Raw genomic sequence first — 26,313 nt, forward strand, 5'->3', positions numbered from 1 at the left:
ATAGTATAGTTACAGATGGAGCAAAAATAGCTAATATACTCAACAACAATTTTATAGATGCTGTGCAAAATTTAGAGGGGGAAAGAAATCACCAGAGGTCACAGTATCATAGAATTCTTGGGCAACCATCACTCTCAATGTTCCTGGAACCAAAAACAAAAACAGAACTCATAAAAACAACTCAGATATTAAAGTCCAAGAAGTCTGCAGGAGATGATGAAATATCAAATTATCTAATAAAGCATGTGAATGAAGAAACAATTGAACCTCTTTTGCATATAGCAGACAGCTCATTAAAAGGAGTACTCCCAGAAAAATTAAAAATAAGAAATGTGTCAAAGATGACCCAAATAACAACAGACCAGTATCTATGGACTCTTCAAAAATGCTATAGCTGCTCATATATAGTACAGAGTGTCTCAAAACAAGATTTATAGTTGAAGAGCCCTCTGTGCATGAGCAACAAATCTGAGGAGAGTGGGGGGGAGGGGGTTTACATTCATTGTTTGCTTGGCCTTTAGGAATTCAACTGATCTGGAACACTTCTTGGGAGAAGACTACGCATTCTGTGTGTGAGAATTAACAAAAATGGTGATTTGGTAACTGTGGCATGGAGGAAAGTTTGCAGTGGTCATGGATTGCATAATGTAAATGATGCTCCATGTGTTCCCCTTATACAGAATTGGATCAAAATGTTTGAGGAGACCGCTTCAATACTGGCCACATTGAAATCTTGGTGACCAGTGTCATCAAGAATAGGTGAATCTGTGGAGAGTTTAAATCAGTCTGCTTATGACAATCCTAATGTCTCCATTCATAGACATGTAAGTTGTTTAAATATGTATAGATTATCACTGCATCAAGTTCTACAAAAAGACTTAAACTGCACCCTTACAAAACCCAAATAGTGCAAGAATTAAAGTCTGAGGGTCCCAGACAGAGGCTGCAGTTCATTAATGATGTAACTGAGTGCCCTTCATTTAACAGAATCTTTTTCTCTGATGAGGTTCATTTTCAAACCAAAGGACAAGGTTTCAGCAAGACAGAGCCACAGCACACACATCTAATGCACCTATATTGTGTGTTCATGAATTTTTCCTAGCAAACTGATCTACAGGAGGGGAGACATAAATTGGCTCCCACACAGTTCAGATTTGGTCCCCATTCATTTTTTTCTTGTGGGGATATGTCAGATCTAAAGTTTATGTCAATAATACGACTTCTCTGGAGCAATTGAAAGAAAATATCCGCAGTGCAGTGACAGCCACACACAAGTGCATATATGCCTAGCTGTCATGCAAAATTTTGTTCGTCATTTAAATGAATGCAGCAGGCATGCTGGATTGCATTTAAATAACATTATTTTTAAGAAGTAACATCCTAAACTGTATATTTAAATAATAATAAATAAAGATTTTGTCAATAGACTATATTGACACATCAAATATAATCTTTCTTTTGAGACACCCTTTAGTATGATGAGCCAACGGCTTTGCCGCAGTGGTAACACCGGTTCCTGTCAGATCACCGAAGTTAAGAGACGTCAGGCTGGGCTAGCACTTGGATGGGTGACCATCTGGTCTGCCGAGCACTGTTGGCAAGCGGGGTGCACTCAGCCCTTGTGAGGCAAACTTAGGAGCTACTTCATTGAGAAGTAGCGGCTCTGGTCTCAGAAACTGACATAAGGCCAGGAGAGCAGTGTGCTGACCACATGCCCCTTCATATCTGCATACAGTGACGCCTGTGGGCTGAGGATGACATGGCGGTGGCCGTGCGGTTCTGGCGCTGCAGTCCGGAACCGCGGGACTGCTACGGTCGCAGGTTCGAATCCTGCCTTGGGCATGGGTGTGTGTGATGTCCTTAGGTTAGTTAGGTTTAAGTAGTTCTAAGTTCTAGGGGACTTATGACCTAAGATGTTGAGTCCCATAGTGCTCAGAGCCATTTGAACCATTTGATGACATGGCAGCCGGTCGGTGCCTTTGGGTCTTCATGTCCTGTTTGGGAGGAGTTAATTAGTATGATGACATTCCTAGAGAAACCTAAGATTCTGATTCCTGCACAACATGGTTTCCAGAAAAGGGAAATTATACAAACAGCTGTCTCGAGTCTAACGGAATCTGTCTATCTGCTATGTTTCTGCATTTGTCTAATGTTTTTGACACAATCACCCATACAGCACTGACTGAAAAACTTGAACGCTGTGATGTATGTGGACATACAGCGCAATGTGTAAAATCATAAATCAGTAACAGAAAACAGTATGTGACAACAAAATCAGGATGCAGATTTGAAATTAGGGGTATTAAGTACAGTGCACCTCGAGGATCTGTACTTGGCCTGATTCTATTCAACCTGTTTGTAAGCAATATCAGAGTCAGTGAGAAGTATCAAAAACTACTGTATGCTCATGACAAATGGCTCATACAGAATGACTTAATCATAAATAAGAGACCGTGTTCATGGTGTTCATAAATAGAGAAAAAGAAGATCACATAGATATATTCATAGATGAAATGAGATTGGAAGAAGTTACTGCTACAAAGTTTTTGGAAATTATGGTCACAAGTAAGCTCCAGTGGAGACAACATGTAGACAATGTTTTTTTGTTGTAAATTAAGCACTGTAATATTTATTATGAAACACCTTGCACATTGTGCTAAAAAACTTCTATGTACAATGTACCATGCTCTATTTGAACAATATTTGCAGACTGGAATTACTGTTTGGATAAACTCCAGCAGCAATATCACAAAAAGAATTTTTGTATTTCAAAAAAAGGCCATTAGGATGACTTTGAATAAGAAACAGTAATACAGAGTTGGTTACTGTACCCTTTAATATTTACTTTTCCAGCCTTGTACTTATTGGGGTTATGAGAATCTGTTTTTAATAGATTCATATATTTTTGTATTTAAGTTTCTTTTATGGCATAAATGTAATCTGAAAACTTATCCTCTTGAAGAATGACTTTGTTATAGTTTCTTTGGTTGTGAGTTTTTGAAATGGTAGCTAAAATACTGTAAAGGATACGTGTAGTAGAGATATAAAACCAAATTAGACTTCCAAAGCCTAAGATTCAGCAGAGAACGAAAGACAAGTTTTGTTGGTAGCAAAGCAGTAGAGCTCCTAAACGGATTGTCTCTCCCATGACAGAAAAAAAGTAACAGAAGACCATAACAGCTTTTATAGCAATATGCTTCAGTGTCTACAAAAAAGCTATTGTATGACATGACAGCGTCTATACATCTGCTGCAGCATTTTCTCTACAGGCAGGACTGAATTCAAAGATTTTGAAACGGCTGTAGAACTGTTTCATCTAAGTGAAAAATTCATTCTGTTGTGATTAAGATAATTGAATGGATACTGCAATTGAGGGAGTATTACGTTGTTGTAAGTGGACATAAATAAATTTTAACGTTATATCATACACATGAAGTGCTAACCTGTAGGCCTAATTTTTGTTGCTGTTAAGTAATGAAAATTTGTGTAATAAGTGTGTTAAGTGATTTAATTCAATTTTTAAGTGTATAATCTGTGTTGCAATGTATGATAGATGCAGATGTTGCTGTAGGATAGTCAAAGAAAGGGAGTGGTATGTGTAGACTGTGGGTTGGAATTCGACTGGAGTGACTGTAGTGGGGAACTGAATGGGGAACTCATCGAGGCTTTCCCATGGAATTGAAAGTTTTGCAAAAAAGAGAAGAGAATCACTGAGCAGGAGGCAAAGATTTGTGCCCTTCAGGCTGAATTAGATCACGCGAAATTTGAACTAGATAGGTTGAAGTGGGAAGAATCTTGGGAAGTGGGTAAAGGTAATAAGCAATGGGCAAAAGGAAAATAGCTCTTCAACTTCATCTACAATTCAGCTAACAATATCGAATAAATTTGACTTGTAATCTAGAGAAGGAGGGGAAGAGCCTCATCCAGTTGTAGGGTACAGTGGAGTGCAGTAGACTTTTAACAAAGAAATTCAGTGTAGGTCAGTACCAAAAGAGAGTAGGAAGAAAAGAGTCTTGCTGCTAGGTAGTTGTCATGGGAGGGGTGTGGGCCAGATGGTGCTGGACAAATTAGGAATAGGGTACCAGGTCATAAGTACTGTGAAGTCAAGTGCTAGCCGTACCCAGGCGACAGAGGACATAAGAATTTGTGCAAAGGTTTTGGCATAAAGGATCGGGTTATTATAGTTGTGGAGCCGAAACAGCCTGGCTAAGAACAGTAATTACAGCATTAGGGGTGATTTTTATGAAATAGGAGTAGCAACTGAAACTTCCGCCAGTACCTCGTCTCCTACCTTCCAAACTTTACAGAAGCTCTCCTGCGAACCATGCAGGACTAGCACTGGTGAAAGAAGTAAATCTGTGAGTACGGGGCATGAGTCGTGCTTGGGTAGCTCAGTGGTAGGGCACTTGCCCGCAAAAGGCAAAGGTCCCGAGTTCGAGTCTTGGTCCAGCACACAGTGTTAATCTGCCAGGAAGTTTCATGTCAGTGCACACTCTGCTGCAGAGTGAAAATCTCATTCTGGAAACATCCCCTAAGCTGTAGCTAAGTCATGTCTCCGCAGTATCCTTTCTTTCAGGAGTGCTAGTCCTGCATGGTTCGCAGGAGAGCTTCTGTAAAGTTTGGAAGGTAGGAGACGAGGTACTGGCGGAAGTAAAGCTATGAGGACAGGGTGTGAGTCATGCTTGGGTAGCTCAGTGGTAGAGTACTTGCCCGCGAAAGGCAAAGGTCCCGAGTTCGAGTCTCGGTCTAGCACACAGTTTTAATCTGCCTGGAAGTTTCATATCAGCGCACACTCCGCTGCAGAGTGAAAATCTCATTTAGGAGTAGCAACTACACACACAAATGTTCGTTCTATGGAAGTATTGCAGTGACATAACCAAACACTCCTGTGAGCCATGTGAACATTAAGTTGAGCATCCATATCGACATCTACATAGACACTTCTCAGGCCACCATATGGTGAGTGGCGGAGGGTAGCCTGTACCACTACTAGCCATTTCCTTTCCTGTTTCACTCGCAAATAGAGCAAGGAAAAAATGGCTGTCTATATGCCTCCATAAGAGCCCTAATTTCTCAAATCTTATCTCCATGGTTCTTACGTGCAATGTATGTTGGTGGTAGTAGAGTCATTTGGCAGTCAGCTTCAAATGGTAGTTCTCTAAATTTTCTCAATCATGTTTCTCAAAAAGAATGTTGCCTTACCTCCAGGGATTCCCTTTTTAGTTCTTCAAGCATCTCTGTAATACTTAGATGTTGTTTGTACCTACCAGTAACAAATGTAGCGGACTGCCTCTGAATTTCTTCGATGTCTTATTTCAGTCGAACCTGGTACACTCAAGCAGTACTCAAGGATCAGTCGTACCAGTGTCCTATACGCCATCTCCTTTACAGGTGAACTATTATTTCCTAAAATCCTCCCAATAAACCAAAGCTGATCATTCACCATCCCCATTACAGTTCTCACATACTTATTCCATTTCATATCACTTTGCAATGTTACTCCCAGACGTTTAAACAACTTTACTGTGTCACACAGGACACTAGTGATACTGTAATCAAACATTACAGGTTTGTTCTTCCTGCTCATCTGCATTAACTTAAATTTTTCCACATTTGGAGATAGCTGCCATTCTCACACTAATTAGTAATTTTGTCTACGTCATCTTGTATCTTCTTACAGCCACTCAACTTTGACACCTTGTCATACACCACAGCATCATCAGCAAACAACTGCAGACTGCTGCCCATCCTGTCCGCCAAATCATTTATGTATATAGAAAACGACAGCAGTCCTATCACCTTCCTGGGGCACTCTTTACAATACCCTTGTCTCTGATGAACATACTGGGTTCTGTTACTTAAAAAATCTTCAAGCCACTCACATATCTGTGAACTTATTTCATATGCTTGTGCCTTCATTAACAGCCTGCAATGGGGCAGTATGTCAAATGCTTTCGAACTCTAGAAGTATGGAATCTGCCTGTTGCCCCTCATCCATAGTTCACAGTATATCATGTGAGAAAAGGGCAAGCTGAGTTTACCATGAGTGATGCTGTCTAAAACCATATTGATTCGTACTTATCAGTGTCAAGAAAGTTTATTGTATTCTAACTCGGAATATGTTCAAGGATCCTGCAGCAAACCAAAGTTAGGAATATTGCTCTGTAATTTTGCGGATCTATTCTTTCACCCTTCTTATACACTGAAGTCACTTGCAATTCCCCTCCCCCCATAGCTTGGGACTTTGTGTTGAGTTAGAGATTCACGATAAATGCAAGCTAGGTAAAGGACCAGTGCCATAGAGAACCTGGTAAAACTAAATTGGGATTCTATCCGGACCTGGTGTTTTATTTGCTTTCAAATCTTTCAGTTGTTTCTGTATGCCAGGGATGCTTATTATTACATCGCCCATATGGGAGTTTGTCCGATGATCAAATGATGGTATGGTTGTACAATTCTTCTGTGTGATTGATTCTTGAGTGTGAGCTTTAAAACTTAGAATTTTGTTTTGCTATCCTCAACTGCCTCACCAGACTGGTCAACAAGGAAATGAATGGAAGTATTAGACCTGCTTAGGCTGCTGCTGCGGTGCTCTTGACTGAAGTGATATCTCTTATGAGTGCAGTGCCAGTTGCTACAATTGTGAGATGGAAATACCGTATTTACTCGAATCTAAGCCGCACTTTTTTTCCGGTTTTTGTAATCCAAAAAACCGCCTGCGGCTTAGAATCGAGTGCAAAGCAAGCGGAAGTTCTGAAAAATGTTGGTAGGCGCCGCCACAAATAACTTCTGCCGTCAAATATATGTAGCGCTACACAGGCATGCTTTGTAGGCACAGAGATAAATACTGGCGCCAAAATCTATGCGTCACTTAAAAAAAAAAGTGGAAGACGAGCTTTTTTTTTTTCTCCGCCTCGAGTTTCGACCACTGCATTTTCATACATTATCCAACGAAGTAAATACAAATTCCGTATTGTTCATCTTCGAATGAAGCAGAATTTCAATGTTCTACGAAAATCTGACTGGCAAGACTAGGGATGTTTGTCAATATGGCCAACTCTACGTTCTGAATTTTTTCCTACCTGTGAGAAGAGACAGCTGCTAATAAGACCCTGATGAAATGTGAATCACATGCAGGATTCTCTTCACCATAAGAATAATACGAATATAAACTTTTGCCATGTATTCTTTCTTGTTTTCTGCTATCTCATTTAAATCCTGTCTGCCTAATAAACTACGAAACTAGAGTGAGACAACAGCAAACGCGGAAGAATATACGTATCGTGTCATGTTTATATTCGTATTATTCTTGTGCCTAATAGTGATAAAGTCAGAAATGAAGCACGGCAACTGACTAGATTTTTAAATCTAAGATGACTAGTTTCTGTGCAGAATTTGATGTACTAAAGAAGCGGCCGCAAAGATTTTCAAACGGAGAAAAATTTTCGCCTAACTCTCGTTCAGAACATGTTCTATCATACGCAGTCTATTATTCGGTTCTTGTTGATCATTATCAAAGAAAGCAGCAGTGTACGTAAGAACAAATAGCAATCTCTTGGCATTGTTTCGCTAATGAGATGATACCACCTTCTTCTTCTTCCATGCATTTTCAGCTTAGAGTGACGTAAACACCTATAACAAAGAAAACGGCACTTATCAGTTCGAAGCAAAATAAGCAGTCGATTCAAACCAGATGAAGCACGTGAAAAAGGATGGGTACCCGTATAAATACGGACGGAGCGCCTGACGCATAGCAATGGCTATCTGGTAAAGCATAACTGCTAAGCTTACGACTCGAACCAAACTGCAAAGCTTACGACTCGAACCAAACCACTATAGCTGTATCATCTTTCATTCGAACTGAATTGTGTCTCATATTACAATGGGCCAACTTTGTTTCGATTTGGAGGTGCGGCCTAAAACTTTTCTCTCCCCTTGAATTTCGAGTCTCAAATTTCAGGTGTGGCTTAGATTCGGGATTTTTTTTTTCCCCCTTTATTTCGAGTCTCATTTTCCAGGTGCGGCTTAGATTCAAGTGCGGCTTAGATTCGAGTATATACGGTATGCCAGACATGGTCTACACCTGAATAGGAGAGGGGAAGATAGGTTGGCTGAACTCCTTGCAGATAATAGTATGGTGGGCCACCATCACACGTACCAAGATCCCTGAAGTTACTGATGTCACGGTGACACCCTTTTTGGTTTAGAATCATCCATTTTGAAAAAAGTGAAAATAATGAAACATGCCTCAAAATATTTAATAATGCACAGAAAAGTTTAGCTTATTTCATCAAAATATTAGAGGATTGAGTAGTAACGTAGAAGAACTTCTCTGCTTGGAAAATTCACTGGGTTAGATAAGATACATATAAAAGATTACGGTATTGCAGCTTATTTATGCAGAAATTACATGGGAAAAGGAATTATTATATACATTAAGATGGAACACAAGTTCAAAAACGCTGAGACAAGTAGATTTTGTAGTGATCAGCACATAGAAGTGTGTTCTTGTGAATTAATGCTGAAAAAATTTTCCCTTCTAATTGTGGGTTATAGATCCCCACAGGGAAATTTTGAACTATTTATGAGGAACCTGGATTCCTTACTGTGACTTCAATATAGATTTTCTAAGAGATTCTGACAGAAAAAATTATCTGGAAACCTTACTTGGATCCTCCAATCCAACCTCAGTAATTAATTCTCCAATGAGAGTGGATAAAGACAGTAGGATCCTAATTGATAATATTTTCTTTGATGAAGCTCAAAGCAAGAAGATAACTGTTTATGCAGTAACAAATACTCTCTCTGATCATGATGCACAGTTAGTTAAGATAAATAACATAGCACCCTACAGTATAGATACCCCTCAGTGGAAATTGTTTAAAATAATTAATGACTCCAGGACAAACATTTTTAAGAATAATAACAATGTTATGAAAAGGGAAGTTGCTACTCACAATATAGCAGAGATGCTGAGTCACAGATAGACACAACAAATAAAGCTTTCGGCCATTAAGGCCTTTGTCAACAACACACACACACACACACACACACACACACAAACTGCAGTCTCAGGCAACTGAAACCACACTATGAGCAGCAGCACTAGTGCATGATGGGAGTAGCGACTGGGTGGGGGTGAGGAGGCGGCTGGGGCAAGGAGGGGGAGGGATAGTATGGTGGGGGTGGTGGACAGAGAAGTGCTGCAGGTTAGACGTAGGGCAGGGGAGTGGTGGGGGGGGGGGAGGGGGGGGGAGTAGTGGAAAAGGAGAGAAGTAAAAAGACTGGGCGTGATGGTGGAATGATAGCTGTGTAGTGCTAGAATGGGGACAGGGAAGGGGCTGGATGGGTGAGGACAGTGACTAACAGAGGTTGAAGCCAGGAGGGTTACGGGAACATAAGATCTATTGCAGGGAAAGTTCCCACCTGCGCAATTCAGAAAAGCTGATGTTGGTGGGAAGGATCCATGTGGCACAGGCTGTGAAGCAGTCATTGAAATGAAGGATGTCATGTTTGGCAGTGTGTTCAGCAACAGGATGGTCCACTTGTTTCCTGCCCACAGTTTGTCGGTGGCCATTCATGCAGGCAGACAGCTTGTTGGTTGTCATGCTCACATAGAATGCAGCAGAGTGGTTGCAGCTTAGCTTGTAGACTACATGACTGGTTTCACAGATAGCCCTGCCTTTGATGGGATATATTATCGGACTGGAGTAGGTGGTGGTGGGAGGATCTATGGGACAGGTTTTGCATCTAGGTCTGTTACAGGGGTAGGAGCCATGAGGTAAGGGGTTGGGAGCAGGGTTTGTGAAGGATGGACGAGTGTGTTGTGTAGGTTCGGTGGACGCGGAATACCACTATGGGAGGGGGGGGGGGGGGGGGGAAGGATAGTGGGCAGGATATTTCTCATTACAGGGCATGACAAGAGGTAGTCAAAACCCTGGCGAAGAATATAATTCATTTGCTCCAGTTCTGGGTGACACTGAGTTATGGGGAAATGCTCCTCTGTGGCCAGATGGTGGGGCTTTGGGAGATGGTGAGAGACTGGAGAGATACGGCATGGGAGATCTCTTTTTGTACAAGCTTGGGAGGATAATTGTGGTCTGTGAAGGCTTCAGTGAGACCATCGGTATATTTTGAGAAGGACTGCTCGTCACTGCAGATGCACCGACCACAGGTGGCTAGGCTGTACAGAAAGGACTTCTTGGTATGGAACACACCTGTTCCATACCAAGAAGTCCCCAGCTGTCGAAATGGAGGTATTGCTGGTGGTTAGTAAGTTTGATATGGACAGAGGTACTGATGTAGCCATCTTTGAGGTGGAGGTCAACATCTAGGAAGGTGGTTTCTTGGGTTGAGTAGGACCAGGTGAAGCAAATGGGGGAGAAGTTGTTGAGGTTCTGGAGGAATGTGGATAGTGTGTCCACACTCTTTATCCAGATCGCAAAGTTGTCATCATGAATCTGAACCAGGTTAGGAGTTTATGATTCTGGGTTTTTAGGAAGAATTCCTCTAGATGCCCCATTAATAGGTTGGTATAGCATGGAGCCATCCAGGTGCCCATAGCCATACTCCAGATTTGTTTGTAGCTAATATCTTCAAATGAGAAGTAATTGTGAGCAAGGATATAGTTGGTTATGGCGACTAGGAAGCAGGTTGTTGGTTTGGAATCCGTTGGGTGTTAGGAAAGGTGGTATTCAATAGCAGTAAGGCCATGGGCGTTAAGAATGTCAGTGTATAGGGTGGTAGAATCAATAGTGATGCACAGGGCACTGTGTGGTAAAGGGACAGGAACTGAGGAGAATCAGTGGAGGAAATGGGTGGTATCTTTTATATACGAGGATAGGTTCTGGGTTGAAGGTGTTGGTCTACGAGAGCAGAGATTCTCACAGTTGGGGCCCAGTAACTGGCCACAATGGGGCATCCTGGCTGGTTAGGTTTATGGACTTCAGGAAGCATGTAGAAGGTAGGAGTGCGGGGAGTGGTAGGGGTGAGTAGAGAGATGGACTCCTGGGGGAAGTTCTGGGATGGGCCTAAGGATTTGAGTAGTGATTGGAGATCCAGCTAGATTTCTGGAATGGGATCAATGGCAAGGTTTGTGAATGGAAGTATCTGACAGCTGGTGGAGCCCTTCTGCCAGATAATCCTTGTGGTTAAAAACAACAGTGGCAGAGCCTTTGTCCACAGCATGCTTTATCTTTCCACCACCACCTACTCCAGTCCGATCACTAACATCACCTATCCTATCAAAGGCAGGGCAACCTGTGAAACCAGTCATGTGATCTACAAGCTAAGCTGCAACCAATCTGCTGCATTCTATATGGGCATGAAAGCCAACAAGCTGTCTGTCCACATGAATGACTTCATTGCCCAAAAATGTGCTGTAAGAATAATATAGTGAAACCCCGCTTTTACACTTTTCAAGGGACTTAAAAAAATGGTGTAAAATGTGGAAAAATGTAAAAGGTGGGAAATAATGTTTTAAGCTGTAAAAGTTACGTATAGGATACCCCCCTTGCACTTTATGTATGATGTATGTACATAACAGGCATCAAAAGGCTTGTCAGGAACATTTTTATTATCTAATAATGGTTTATTATCTAATAAAAACCGCTGGTGTAACTGGAATTGGTAACTGTCTGGGAAGTGGAAACGTTTGACTTAATTTCAAACGTCATAATCGATGTTTTTGAAAAGCCTGCAGCTGTCATTCATTATTTAAATACCGAAACACTGCATTTGTTGCGTATTTTGTCATGCTTAACGGCCGGCCAGAGTGGTTCTAGGCGCTACAGTCTGGAACCGCGCGATCGCTACGGTCGCAGGTTCGAATCCTGCCTCGGGCATGGATCTGTCTTTGTCCTTAGGTTAGTTAGGTTAAGTAGTTCTAAGTTCTAGGGGACTGATGATCTCAGCAGTTAAGTCCCATATTGCTCAGAGCCATGCTTAACGACGCGTTTCGAGAATTTTTAATTTAAAACATCATAATCGATGTTTTTGGAAAGCCTTTAGCTGTCATTCATTATTTACATATTGAAATACTGCACTAGTTACGTGTTTTTCATGCTTAGCATGACGCGCTTCGATAATTTTTTCTCGTTGTCAAGTGCAAATACGTAAATAAGAATTTTGTATAGTGTTTGAATATGTGTTATCCTGCGTCTCTTGCACTGTACTCGTCTTTTTGAGGTTATCAGGTACTGTGCCTCATCAGTTATGTGGGAAACCACACACACATGTAAACTATCACTCACATTGTTTGTTTATGTAACATAACAAAAAATACATACGTAAATGCTTCGCTTGACAACGAGAATAAATTCTCGAAATACGTTTTGCTCAGCATGAATACAATACATAACCGGCACTCTGTTTACACTTAAAACATTTGAGTAACAGCAACACAACGCGAATGACGGTGTCAAATATCGCTCCACGTGGCCATAAGCCGTAACACAATAAATATCCTTCGACAAAGGTGTCACGATGATCACAACAATCACGAAACTACATTTGCGCAGCAGAGACAGTTTGAAAATGGTTGTGATTGGTCATAATATCTTCACTCGAACGAAACTAGTTACTCCCATCAGCCACTAGCCCACGTAGAGCTAGGGAGCGGCGGGAAATATGCACGAATTGTTACAACTTTTACTCGCTTACCCGTTCAAATCCGATGAATAGAGTGCCCTGATGCCAAGAAACTTAACCACTTAATATCTGTAAATACTACTGGACGGCTAACATTATGCAAGCATCATATTTTCTCCACAGACATTTTTCCGTAATGCGTAAATCGCGGGAAAATTATAATTATGATGACGCAAAATCAGGTGCAAATTAACATTGTGGGCATAGGAAATTTGACGGGACGTATAAAAAATATCGTAAACGGCGGGAAAACGTTAATTCCGGGAAAGTAAAAGCGGGGTTATACTGTTTGTGGTGTTCACCCATGATCATCTTGTAGACATCTGTTTCATGAGTGAGGCATTCTGACTGCAGGTCAAAAGGAACAATGAGGTACACAATTACAATACCAGAAGTAAAAATGACATTCATTACCCCATATTAAGGTTGTCTTTACCAAAAAAACGGGTGCACAATGCTGCAACAAAAATTTTTGATCGCTTATCCACTGATATAAATGTCTGAAGGCAACATAGTAAAATTTGATAAGAAACTGATAAAGTTTCACCTTGACAACAACTCCTTCAATTCTGTAGAAGAATTTCTGTTACAGTAATGTGTAAAAGGTGGTGTGTAGGAACTACTAATATCTGTATATCGTTTTTCTTTTTGAAAAGAGAGAGAGAGAGAGAAGCTCTTAGAAATATTCATAATGTAACCATATGTAGAAATTAATTTGCAATGTGAATGTAAAATGACTCATTCCACAGCATTATGATCTATTGTGCAAAATAATCCATGGAACATGTAACTAACTAACTTTGTGTAGGTTACTTTTCTGGGGAGTTCAGCAATCATTGAGATTACCTTAGCAGCAGTGTGAACAAAGATGGTGATTATGCCACAAACTGGTGTGACACAAGAAACAGATGTTTGACAGATTTAATGAAGGTAGAACTCTAGGTGACAGTGAACTACGAAAGCATTCAGTATTCAGAAATGTTTAAATTTGCTAGGAGTGATATTCAATTATTAAAAAGTGTCATAGGTTAAGAGAAATATATTTATAATCAGCCTGAATCTAATTGCCTTGCCCTTGAAGATGGTAAATGTATTTTTTAAATATTACAATATTGTTATAAACAAATAACTAGTTGTCATCCAGTTTGTGCTCTCCTCCTGTTACTAATTTGCCGAGATGCCTCTCCATCATCCGTATTATATGTTCTGTTGGCATCCAATAATATGCAAAACTGTTTTAGATGTGCAGACTGACTGTAACATGAATGCTGATACTGCCAAGATTATTAATTTTCTATATGGTCCTGTGCTTTGTGGTAGCTACTTTGATTTCATTTTTTATTTTTGATGTTCATGTTTGTCAAGTGTAGCTTACTATTGCTGTTGTTCATATTGAGTCTTCATTATGATCTTTGACTAATGGTTTGGAACCCTTGTCCAGTTAATAGTCTATGCTAGCTAAATATTATTATACACACTCATATCACCAACAAATTTAAAGTAGTGCTTATAGCTCTTAAAAAATGCGTTTTAGAATCCATACTCTGGGGTGGTGGTCTAAGGAAGGTTGGAAACCACTGCCCTAGTAGATATTCCAAAACCAATGTTATTTACTATATATTTTATGTTTTGTGGCACTTTGTTGAAAAGTTTAATTCCTGTACAGCATGTACCTTACTGACACAAATTTATGTTACTTGCTATACCATGCAAGTTTCCTTTTAATCTTGTATTGTTGCACTATTTTACCATTTTTCCTCATATCACAATCATCCCCCATTACATTATGTTATTGATATACATTATTATGTGATGATATAAATGTAAGGCAATCATAGCAGTTTCAGTATTTTAAACAATGGAATACATAACTATATATCTGTGTCCACCTGTAAGAATTCTAATGGCTCTGTTTTGGGTTCTGACAACCTCATGAACTGCTGCAAAGTTTCCCGGATTAAGGACCAATATTTGAGATATGCAAAAAAATTGTCGTAGCAAGCAGTAAACTGGGATTGCTTACATTTATGACTTTCAAAGATCACTGCAGGTACAAGGTGTTGTATTTATAAACTGAAGAGCCAAAGAAACTGGTACACCTGCCTAATATTGTGTAGGGCCCACGCGAGGATGCAGGAGTGCCGCAACATGATGTGGCATGTATGAAGTACTGCTGGAGGGAACTGACACCTTGAATCATGCAGGGCTGTCAATAAATCTGTTAGAGTACTAGAGGGTGGAGATGTCTTCTGAACAGCATGTTGCAAGGCATCCAGGATTCACTCAATAATGTTAATGTCTGGCAAGTTTGATGGCCAGCGGAAGTGTTTAAATTCAGAAGAGTGTTCCTGGAACCACTCTGTAGCAATTCTGGATGCATGGGGTGTCAAATTGTCCTGCTGGAATTACCCAAGTCCGTTGGAATGCACAATGGACAGGAATGGATGCAGGTGATCAGACAGGATGCTTACGTATGTGTCATCTGTCAGAGTTGTATCTAGATGTATCAGGGGTCTCATATCACTCCAACTGCACATGCCCTGCACCATTACAGAGCTTCCACCAGCTTGAACAGTCCCCTGTTGACATGCAGGGTACATGGATTCATGAGGTTGTCTCCATACCCTTACACATCCATCCACCCCATACAATTTGAAATGAGATTCGACATGCAACATGTTTCCAGTCATCAGCAGTCCAATGTCAGTGTTGACGGGCCCAAGCAAGGCATAAAGCTTTGTGTCATGCAGTCATCAAGGTTAAACGAGTGGTCTTTCTGCTCCAAAAGTCCATATCGATAATGTTTCACTGAATGGTTTGCATGCTGACACTTGTTGACGGCCTAGTATTGAAATCTGCATTAGTTTGTGGAAGGGTTGCATTTCTATCACAGTGAAAGATTCTCTTCAGTTGTCATTGGTCCCATTCTTGCAGGATCTTTTCCTTGCCGCAATAATGTCGGAGATTTGATGTTTTACCGGATTCCTGATATTCACAGTACACTTGTGAAATGATCATATGGGAAATCCCCACTTCACTGCTACCTCAGAGATGCTGTGTTCCATCGCTTATGCGCTGGCTATAACACCAAGTTCAAACTCACTTAAATCTTGATAACCTGCCATTGTAGCAGCAATAACCAATCTAATAACACCAGACACTTGTTGTCTTATGTAGGCACTGCCGACTGCAGCACCTCATTCTGCCTGTTTAAATATCTCTGTATTTGAATACACATGCCTGTACCAGTTTCTTTGATGCTTTAGTGTATAAGGAACAATATATTATAAAAGGCAATATCTTGGTCTAATGCTGCTGTATTAAAATTGATAACCAGTTGTGGCTCTACTGCCATCATCAGATCTAAAAATTATGGCAACATCTAGGCACATAGTCAGTACATGTTTGTTCCATTTCAAATCTCTCTGCAACAAAATGCAAGAAACTTTGTTGCAACTGGATTTTCAGTGCATTAATTGCTTATAGTGTCATATGTACAATGCAGAAATAAGTCCTGGCAGCTTTGTAAATGTACTGATAATGTCTGCTGCTGTTTACAAATTTATATTCTGTGTGCTGGGTGGGTGGCAGAACACTACTTCTGGTGATGTGGATAGAGCTTTTTGTTGGAAAAGTGTGTAAAATAAGGGAAAGGAAAAGCAACCACTCACCTATAGCAGAATGATACATTGTACATAAAAAGACATAACAGAAAAAAGTATTCACAGTAGCTTTTGAGCTCTTGCTCTTTCTGTAGTAAAAGTCCATAGATTAACCCACATGACCACACATACACCCGATTGCACACTCCCGCAATGAGAATGATTATTCCAGAATGAGATTTTCACTCTGCAGCGGAGTGTGTGCTGATATGAAACTTCCTGGCAGATTAAAACTGTGTGCCCGACTGAGACTTGAACTCGGGACCTTTGCCTTTCGTGGGCAAGTGCTCTGGAAACATCCCCCAGGCTGTGGCTAAGCCATGTCTCCGCAATATCCTTTCTTTCAGGAGTGCTAGTTCTGCAAGGTTCGCAGGAGAGCTTTTGTAAAGTTTGGAAGGTAGGAGACGAGGTACTGGCAGAAGTAAAGCTGTGAGTACCGGGCGTGAGTCGTGCTTCGGTAGCTCAGTTGGTAGAGTACTTGCCCGCGAAAGGCAAAGGTCCCGAGTTCGAGTCTCAGTCAGGCACACAGTTTTAATCTGCCAGGAAGTTTCAGAATGATTATTGATTATCAGTACTTGAGAGCAATTGCTTGGGCAGATGGAGATGGGGAGAAGGTAAGTAAGGACTAATGACTCACCAGGCATACAGCAAGACAAAGGTGGAGGGTAGAGCATTTGAGAGAGATGAAGAGGGGAAGGGAGGGGAGGAGAGGAGGGGAAAGTGGAGTTGAAGAGGGAGACAGAGAGAGAGGAGAAGAGAAGAGAGGGGGGGGGGGGGGGCTGGCAAAGGGGCGAGAGAGCGAGAGTGCTTGCGTGGTTTGGAAGAAAGGTAGGAAGAGTGGTGAGGGAAGGCACTACACAGTCTAAATGGGGAAGAAGTGGTGTGAACAGAAGAGGAAAGAGAACAGGTAACGTGAGCCAGTGGGAAACAGATTAGCAGAGATTTTGGCCAGCAGGACTGTGAAAATGCAGGATATACTGGAGACACAACTCCCAACTACAGCGTTGAGAGAAATGTGCACTGGATGATAGCACAGGAGATATGTTTATGGATGAGCTGGATAGGATATTGTCTGTCAGTAAAGGCTCAATGCCTACTGGCAGCTAATGTCTTTAATTTCTTTGTGTCTTGATTCATAGTGGCTGCACGACATGGAGTCTGTTCTTTTAGACAAGTGCAAAAGAATAGACATCACATACATAATTATGGCAATGATGGCCAATGATCCCTTTTGTGCAGAAGCACTCCAAGCTCAAACTTTTATGGGAAGATGCTGTGAGTGTTGAGGCTAATGAGCAGGGACACTACATCAGTAGTGAGTAGGTGTAAGCTGAGAATTTGAGTCTGAAAGGAGGCATGATAGAGCAGTCTGTGCAGTAGTGATAACTGTTGTCTGGATGGTGTAGTGGTCAACGGATCTGCCTAGTAAGCAGAAGACCCAGCTTTAAATCCTGTATGGTGTGCACAATAGCTACACTATGAGCCCAACTTTAACTTGTGTGATACATATATGCTTCAAATCGCAAGTCATTATGACTTCAAAATAGTAATACAGCCTCGTCTTCCGCATTGAAAATAACCTGCAAACATGGCTACATGGAGATTATCATCTGCTTGCATTATACTATTGTTGGTTGAATGGTAATGCACAGTGTTTACATTATCAAAATGTAGGACTACTATTACCTGAAATTGTGTAGAATTTTCTCATCTGGCTATAATCAAATCTAGTACTTACTTTAATTTGCCTAATTGACAAACAGTTTTGTCCACTTTTGGAGAGTTAAGAAACAGCTAGAAAAACGATCCCCTCAGATCAATAAATATTATGAGATAAAAATTGATGATCACTACAATGCTTCTGGATTTGAAAGTGATTTGGGAAGGCATTGATCTGGAGCATTGTTATACACTCAAATATCTTGCAGTTACCTTAGACAGATCACTCACTTACCAGCAGCACTGCTTTGATGCTAAACATAAGATGTCAGCTTGAAACATCGTCATCTGGAAACTAGTTGGTAGTAATTGGAGTACCCAACCATAAGTGATCTGTACTTTTGCTATGACACTTTGTTTCTCAACTGGTGAATAACCCTGCCCAATGTGATATAAATCTGTTCACATGAAAGAAATAACACAGATCTTAACGAAATTGCAAGGCTAATTACTGTTTATAAATTGTACAGCGTGGCGGGTGTTGCTGCTCCTGACACACACCAGAAAGTAGCTGCAAATGACAAAAGAAAGAAAGTTAAAGAAATTGAGTTACATCCACTGCAGGAAATAAGGCACAGACTGAAATTTAGGAAGTGCTTTTTTTTACAGTCAACATCTTTACTAAATACGTCAGCCAAGAAAGCCAGACAAAAAGTATGGGCAGCCAAAATAAATCATCCTCAATTGTGGGTAAAGCCAGGAGAACACTTACCTGCCAGAGTCAACTTTGACTGGACCAAATGTGTAGATCACTGACCAGGCTATGAATGGGCATCACAAAACCAAGAACAACGTAATGAAATGGGGAGACTTGCAAGGGCCAACACTTTGTGCATGTGGAGAAGTACATAAATGAAACATCTGTCTCGTTGCTTATGTTACTGTAATTCTTGGAAAGAAGAGGAATTGTTCAGTTCACAAGAAAATGCGGTAGCAGTTGCTCATTTCTGGACAAAGGTTGTTTGAGTGCAGTTTTGTATTTGCATGTAAGTATAAACTCCTTCTATTTTCATACCTGAAACTGTAAAATTACAGAATCCTTTGTGTATACCTCTGACTCAAATTAACGAATAAGTACAAGCTTTTGGAAATAATTTATGTGTAAAGGAGGACGGTCAGTGAATAGCAGAAGCACTGAGTCATCAACAGGCACAAAGAAAAGGGAAAGAACACTCGCTAATATTCAGAATAAATCTTTTATTGAGTTAGAGTATAAAAACACACACACACACACACACACACACAGACACACACACACACCTGTGCCCTTACATTATACTGGCTGGACATACATTATTGGGAATGCATTTCACACAGGTGGGTTAGGGTGGGGTGGGAGCTGTGCTGGGTGGGGAGGGTAGAGGAGGAGATGGCAGGAGGCAGGAACAGGTGTTGATGATGTGCGGCTAATGGCTCTCAGAGGGAGGCAGGAGATTTGTTGGCTAAGGATGTGTGAGAAAGGGGTGACAGGTGTACAGACTAGGTATGTGGTTCACTGGTATTTGTCAGTAGTGTGCAGAACATGATGAAGGTGATGTGGAGGCATGGATTGGGAGGAGATGACAAGTCAGAAGAAGGCGAAACTGTTTGGTAGAGAGTATGGGTACAATTTGTTAACAGAGGTTAAGGCTAGGAGGGTTAGGGAGGGAAGGATGTGTTGCAAGGATAACTCCCATCTGCATAGTTCAGAAGAGCTGGTGGTGAAGCGAAGGATCCAGATAGCCTGGATTGTGAAGCAGTCATTGAACTCAAGCCATGGCAATGACAACCAAGCAGCTGTCTGCTAGAATGAATGGCCACTGTCAAACTGCTGTCAAGAATGTAATTGACCACCATTTGGCAGTGGGCACTGATTCCAGTGGATAGTTGGTTGATTGTCATCGTCAAGGCTTTGGCTATCTAACATTGTGCCCAGAAATGAGGGACATCTTATCCAAAATCATTACCTTCCTTCCTAAAGTGGTTTCCATTGCCCACCCAGCCTAAGCAACATCCTGGTCCATCTCTATACATATTCCAGCCCCAACACAGATCATATCCCTCTGGAAGGCCCAGGTGCAAGACTTGCCCGATCCACTCTTGCAGCACTTCCTGCTCAAGTCCTGTCATGAGTTTACAGTACCCCATCAGAAGCAGGACCATTGGTGAAAACAGCCATGTCTTACACCAACTTTGCTGCAGTCACTGCACAGCTTTTTATGTCAGTATGACAACCAACCAACTTTCCACCAGAATGAATAACCATTGCTAAACTGTGACCGAGAAGAAAGTTGACCACCTAGTGGCACAAAATGCAGCTGAAATGCTCAAATTCAATGTCTGCTTCACAACTCTGGCCACCTGGATCCTTCCTTCCATCACCAGCTTTTCTCAGCTATGCAGATGGGGCTTATCTTTGCAAAATGTAATTCACTCCCATAACCCTTCTGGTTCTAATCTCCATTAATAACCCAATGTTCCCATACCCACTGCTAAACACTTTCTGTCTTGTAACCCCCTTCCAGCCACATCTCCACATTACAATCATGTGCCACACCCCACAGGCTCCATTATCCGTGTATCACATGCCTAGCCTATGCATCTGCCATCCCTCCATTATCTGCCCACCCAGCACAACCCCCAATCCACCTTAGTCAACCTGAAAGCTGGTAGATTTGCCTGTTGACAACCCAGCAGCTGTGCTATTCAGTGAGCGGTCTCATTTCTCCTAAATTATTTGTCTCTGCCAGCTATTTTCCTATTATATGTATATGCTTTTAGAGACAGACACAGAATTTGTTCTTATAGATTTCTGAATAAATTATTTCTTTAGCTAGAGGTCACACACACACACACACACACACACACACACACACAAACTGTGCCCCTATAGGTGCGCAGAGTTATTGGAATGAATACTTGCATTATTGATATTAATATTAACAATATAAGGAAAAGATTATTTTTTACTTGGTACATGATCTACAGAGTTCACAAGAGCATCAAAAATCATTTGGTGGTAAAATACACCACATTATGAATTATAGATGAAGTAGTGAGCACAGAAAACCAGTATTAAATGTGTACCTTTTGTAGAAATACTGTCCTAGCTGCTTGGTGAACTGGAATACACCACTCTGTGTTTAGGCTTCCCCCCCCCCCCCCCCCCCCCCCCCCCCACCTTTTTTTTTTTTTTTTTCTTTTTTTTTTTAATTATTAGTGTTGGTATAGTGATGTCTACAATTTTTGTAGTCCTATCACCCTCACTTGCATATAATATTACGGTATGTTGATAGTTATTAGTTTCAAACTAATCACAACTGAATGAAATTGTGTTTTAATTAATAATAGTAATAATTATCAACATACTATAATAGTATAGTGATGGTTTGTTGTTTGTACAATGTACAGGTAAAGCTTCTACCGTTAGTATGTTTTTTGTTAATGTATACCTTGGCTTATTCCACAGCCCCTGATGGTTTCCCTTGCTTATGGATATACAGAACATGATGAATGAATGAATGAGAAGTATTAAAGATTTATAGTCACTGAATCATTGTATACACTCATAGACCAAGTGAATTTATCTTTGTTAATCAGGATTTGGTCCATGGCTATCTTACTTGTTGTCATTATTGTAAGATTTACCATGATACATTACATGACTTTATTTTATATTACTGCAATCTCAATTTTTCTGCTCTAAAGGGCACTATTTGCTATGTTTTTGATTTTAGAACATCCTTAGTGGGTATAGCTATTCACATAAAGCACCACCAGGTGTACAGTAGTAGTCTGCCAAAAAGAAATTTTATAAGGAGACTGATTTTGTTATGTTATCATCAATACCAGAGTTTTCAGACTTCCCTCAGAAAGACACATTCTCAATACAGCTTCTAATTCATGACTTATTAATACATTTAATTCTTCTGCTTTATTAGATAGACACATTCACAGGAATGTTTGCAGTATCATTATTGAAAAATAACTTGCTGAAGTCAACCATGTGCACCATAAAGAGGCAGTTACAGTGCTAAGACTGGGACAGGATTTATAAATAAGTTCTGAGTCTTGCTTCATTAGCTGGAGTAGGACAGCATTGCTATGGCAGAGAAATGAAGATTGAAGGGGCTGCCAAGGCATGTTTCGAAAAGGAAAGACGAGACTAGTCTTATCATGAACAGAAAACAATAGAGAAAGAGGGGAGGGGGATGTAATGGCATTCATGTGGGTGGCAGTGGCATTTTTTAAAAATTAAATCTATAACAATAAATCAGAAAAATGAGGCAAGGTGAGAAGTATGAAAGAAATGGAGGGCAGATTGAGTTTTCTCATTTTGAGACGACAGAAGGAGTGATCTATTTTACTTGCTAAAAATGTGCGATCTTGGCTTTAGAATGTTTTTATCAATTGTAGGGTAGAGTTTACTGGAAAAGTAAAACAGTGGCTACAAAACTGAATGAAGGGAACAACAGTGAGTCAGACTGACCACACAGTAGGAAGAAATATGGTCAGGCCGTAAATATAAGTTAAGAAAGGAGTGAAGTTTGAAGGAAGTCTGAAAATTCTAGTGTTGGTTAAATGGAATTCTACATTTGGAAACTTGATATGTGATCTGAAGTTTTCCCGGTGTATTTCTAATTTGAACAGTTCTCGGGTATCCGACCAGGTAATGTCGTAATTTCTCCTCAATATTTCGGCAGACGTACACGCTGCCATCTTTAGGTGGTTCCTGACAAATGCTGTGCTGTTCCTCTCAGCACCCTATATATAGGGTCTGTCTGAAGATGGCAGCGTGTAAGTCTGCCGAAATATTGAGGAGAAATTACGACGCTACCTGGTCGGATACCTGAGAACTGTTCAATTTGGAAACTTATTACTCAGTTGGTTAGATTCTTTGGGTGATTTTTACATTAAAATACTAAATGGAGCAATTGCACACTCCTTAAATTCATAATTTAAGATCTGCAGGAAAGTATAGATCAGGAAACAGTGTTCTCAAATGTGCTACTAAAATTGTGAGTTCTTTTGTGTGTCACTTTTTCAACATTATCTTAATAACTGAATTATTTCACCTGTATCTTTGTGGAAATGTTATTGCAGTCGTAAATGATTCTTCAGGTGCAGCCGGATTTCTTGTGTCCAGTAATCGCATTATAACGAAGTTGCTGCTAGATGATCAGCGCGTGAACACTATTATCTTCTTTGTGATGTCAGTGGCGATAATAGCATTGTGCTTTGGACTGCATCAGGTGGTTAAGAGGACAGATTTTGTACAGTTTTATATAACTCTTTGTAGAGAATCACGTAAGATTGTGCTAGAGCCAACAGAGGATGTTGGTTTGGTAAGTATGACAATGTTTTCATGTTTATGGTTTACTTCTTGACAAATATATCAGTCATAATAATGTAATTGTTACTACTCAAGCTTTCCTGGCTGATGTGTTCAATGTATGTATCTCCAGTCTGTCACCAGATCGAATTTTGTAAATCTCACATTTCCTCAAGGCAACTGCTCAAAATTATCAGGAGGGTGCTGCTGGCATGTAGCATTTGCTGGTGTTTACTCTGCACCCTTCGCAGACCCGAGAGCAAGATGCTGGTAACAGTTATTGTTTTCCGGTGCTTAAAAATAAGATTTGAAATGAGATCAAATCTTAAAAACTTCCTGGCAGATTAAAACTTTTTGCCAGACTGAGACTCGAACTCGGGGCATTTGCCTTTTGTGGGCATTCTACTGACTGAGCTACCCAAGCACGACTCGTGACCCATCCTCACAGCTTCAATTCTGCCTGTACCTTATCTCCTACCTTCCAAACTTCACAGAAGCTCTTCTGAAAACCTTGATAATCTTGTCAGTCTATAAAAATGATATACAAAATTGAGTGATTCATAAATGTAATGTAGACATTACATCCTTTCTGTAGATTCACAAAGATTTTTAAATGTTATCAGGACAGTACGTTCAGGTCACATGTATTGCATGACATAGACTGAGATTACCCACCACCATTTCAAATTCTGCTGCAGTCATTCCTCTCCGACTTGTGCTATTCCTGGACATCTTCTCACTTCATTTTACTTCTATTCTGACTACAATTTCTAATTATTGTTTCCTTAGCTTCCAAACCATATTTTTTCCGTTGTCTGCAGAAGTACCAGTCTATCACTGTGGTGTTATTTATTCTCTTTCTACACTGAAGTGCCAAAGAAACTGGTAAGGGCACACATCTTCAAATACAGAGATACACTATGTGATCAAAAGTATCCAGACACCTACAGAAACATACGTTTTTCATATTAGGTGCATTGTACTGCCATCTACTACGTATCAGTGACCTCAGTAGTCATTAGACATCGTGAGAAAGCAGAATGGGATGCTCCAGGGAACTCACGGACTTCAAATGTGGTCATGTGATTGGGTGTCACTTGTCTCAAATGTCTGTACACGAGATTTTCACTGCTTCCAATGTGATAGTGAAGTGTAAATGTGGAGGGACACATACAGCACAAAAGCATACAGGCTGACCTCATCTGTTGACTCACAGAGACCGCCGACAGTTGAAGAGGGTCCTAACATGTAATAGGCAGACATCTATCCAGACCATCACATAGGAATTCCAAACTGTATCAGGATCCACTGCAAGTACTATGGCAGATAGGCAGGAGGTGAGAAAACTTTGATTTCATGGCCGAGCGGCTGCTCATAAGCCACACATCACATTGGTAAATGCCAAACGACGCCTCACTTGGTGTAAGGAGCATAAACGTTGGATGATTGAACAGCTGAAAAACATTGTGTGGAGTGACAAATCATGGTACAAAATGTGGCGATCCGATGGCAGAGTGTGGGTATTGCGAATGTCCAGTGAACATCATCTGCCAGCATGTGTAGTCCCAACAGCAAAATTCGGAGGTGTTGGTGTTATGGTGTGGTCGTGTTTTTCATGGAGGGGGCTTGCACCCATTGTTGTTTTTTGTGGCACTATCACAGCACATGCCTACATTGTTCCCACTGTTACGCAATTTGGAGATGGCAATTGCTTCTTTCAACATGATCGAGCTCCTGTTCATAATGCACGGCCTGTGGCAGAGTGGTTACCCGACAATAACTCCCCTGTGATAGACTGGCCTGAAGTCCTGCCCTGAATCCTATAGAACACCTTTGGGATGTTTTGGAATGCTGACTTTGTGCCAGTCCTCACTGACTGACATCGATACCTCTCCTCAGTGCAGCAATTCATGAAGAATGTGCTGTCATTCCCAAAGAAACCTTCCAGCACCTGGTTGAATGCATGCCTGCAAGAGTGGAAGCTGTCACCAAGGCTAAGGGTGGGCCAATACCATACTGAATTCCAGCATTTGTGATGGAGGGTGCCACAAACTTATAAGTCATATTCAGCCAGGTGTCCAGATACTTTTGATCATATACTGTTTGTAACAGGCAGAATATGGTGCTGCAGTTGGCAACACCTACATATGACGACAAGGGTCTGATGCAGTTGTTACATTGGTTACTGCTGCTATAATGACGGGTTATCAAAGTTTGAATGTGGTGTTATAGTTGACGTGCATGTGATGGGACACAGCATATCTGAGATAGTGATGAAGTGGGGATTTTCCCATATGACCATTTCATGAGTGTTCCGTGAATATCAGGAATCCAGGAAAACATCAAATCTCCAATATTGCTGCAGCCCGAAAAAGATCCTGCAAGAATGGGACCAATGACGACTGAAGAGAATTGTTCAGCGTGACAGAACTCAACCCCTTCTGCAGGTTGCTACGGATTTCAATACTGGACCATCAACAAGTGTCAGCATGCGAATCATACAGTGAAACATCATTGATATGGGCTTTTGGAGCCAAAGGCCCACTCGTTTACCCTTGATGACTGCATGAGACAAAGCTTTATGCCTCGCCTGGGCCTGTCAACACCAACATTGGACTGCTGGTGACTGGAAACATGTTATCTGGTCAGATGAGTCTTGTTTCAAATTGTATTGAGCAGATGGATGTGAACGGGTATGGAGACAACCTCATGAATCCCTGGGGGCTATTCAAGCTGTTGGAGGCTATCTAATGGTGTGGGGCATCTGCAGTTAGTATGATATGGGACCCTGATAAGTCTAGACATGACTCTGCAGGTGACATGTATGCAAGCATCCTGTCTGATCACCTGTGTAGTGGAAACTTCTGCCACCAAATGTAACAGCAACACTAAATGTAGTGGGGAGAGGTAAAAGGCACAGTATTAAGAGTTGGCCAAGCTTTCCAAGTGATTTATTGTTTCCAACTACAGTGC

At 40.9% G+C, this 26,313-nt stretch overlaps 1 protein-coding gene across 1 annotated transcript in view; it reads left to right on the forward strand.

Moving 5' to 3' along the window:
* Nucleotides 1-26,313, forward strand: part of LOC126475003 (equilibrative nucleoside transporter 4) — a 203,482-nt gene that overhangs the window by 11,977 nt on the left and 165,192 nt on the right. The window contains exon 6 of the mRNA XM_050102542.1: nucleotides 23,130-23,353. Coding sequence (XP_049958499.1) covers nucleotides 23,130-23,353 — 224 coding nt within the window. The remainder of the gene's footprint in view (nucleotides 1-23,129; nucleotides 23,354-26,313) is intronic.

Source organism: Schistocerca serialis, chromosome 4 (assembly GCF_023864345.2).
Source record: "Schistocerca serialis cubense isolate TAMUIC-IGC-003099 chromosome 4, iqSchSeri2.2, whole genome shotgun sequence".
NCBI lineage: Eukaryota > Metazoa > Arthropoda > Insecta > Orthoptera > Acrididae > Schistocerca > Schistocerca serialis.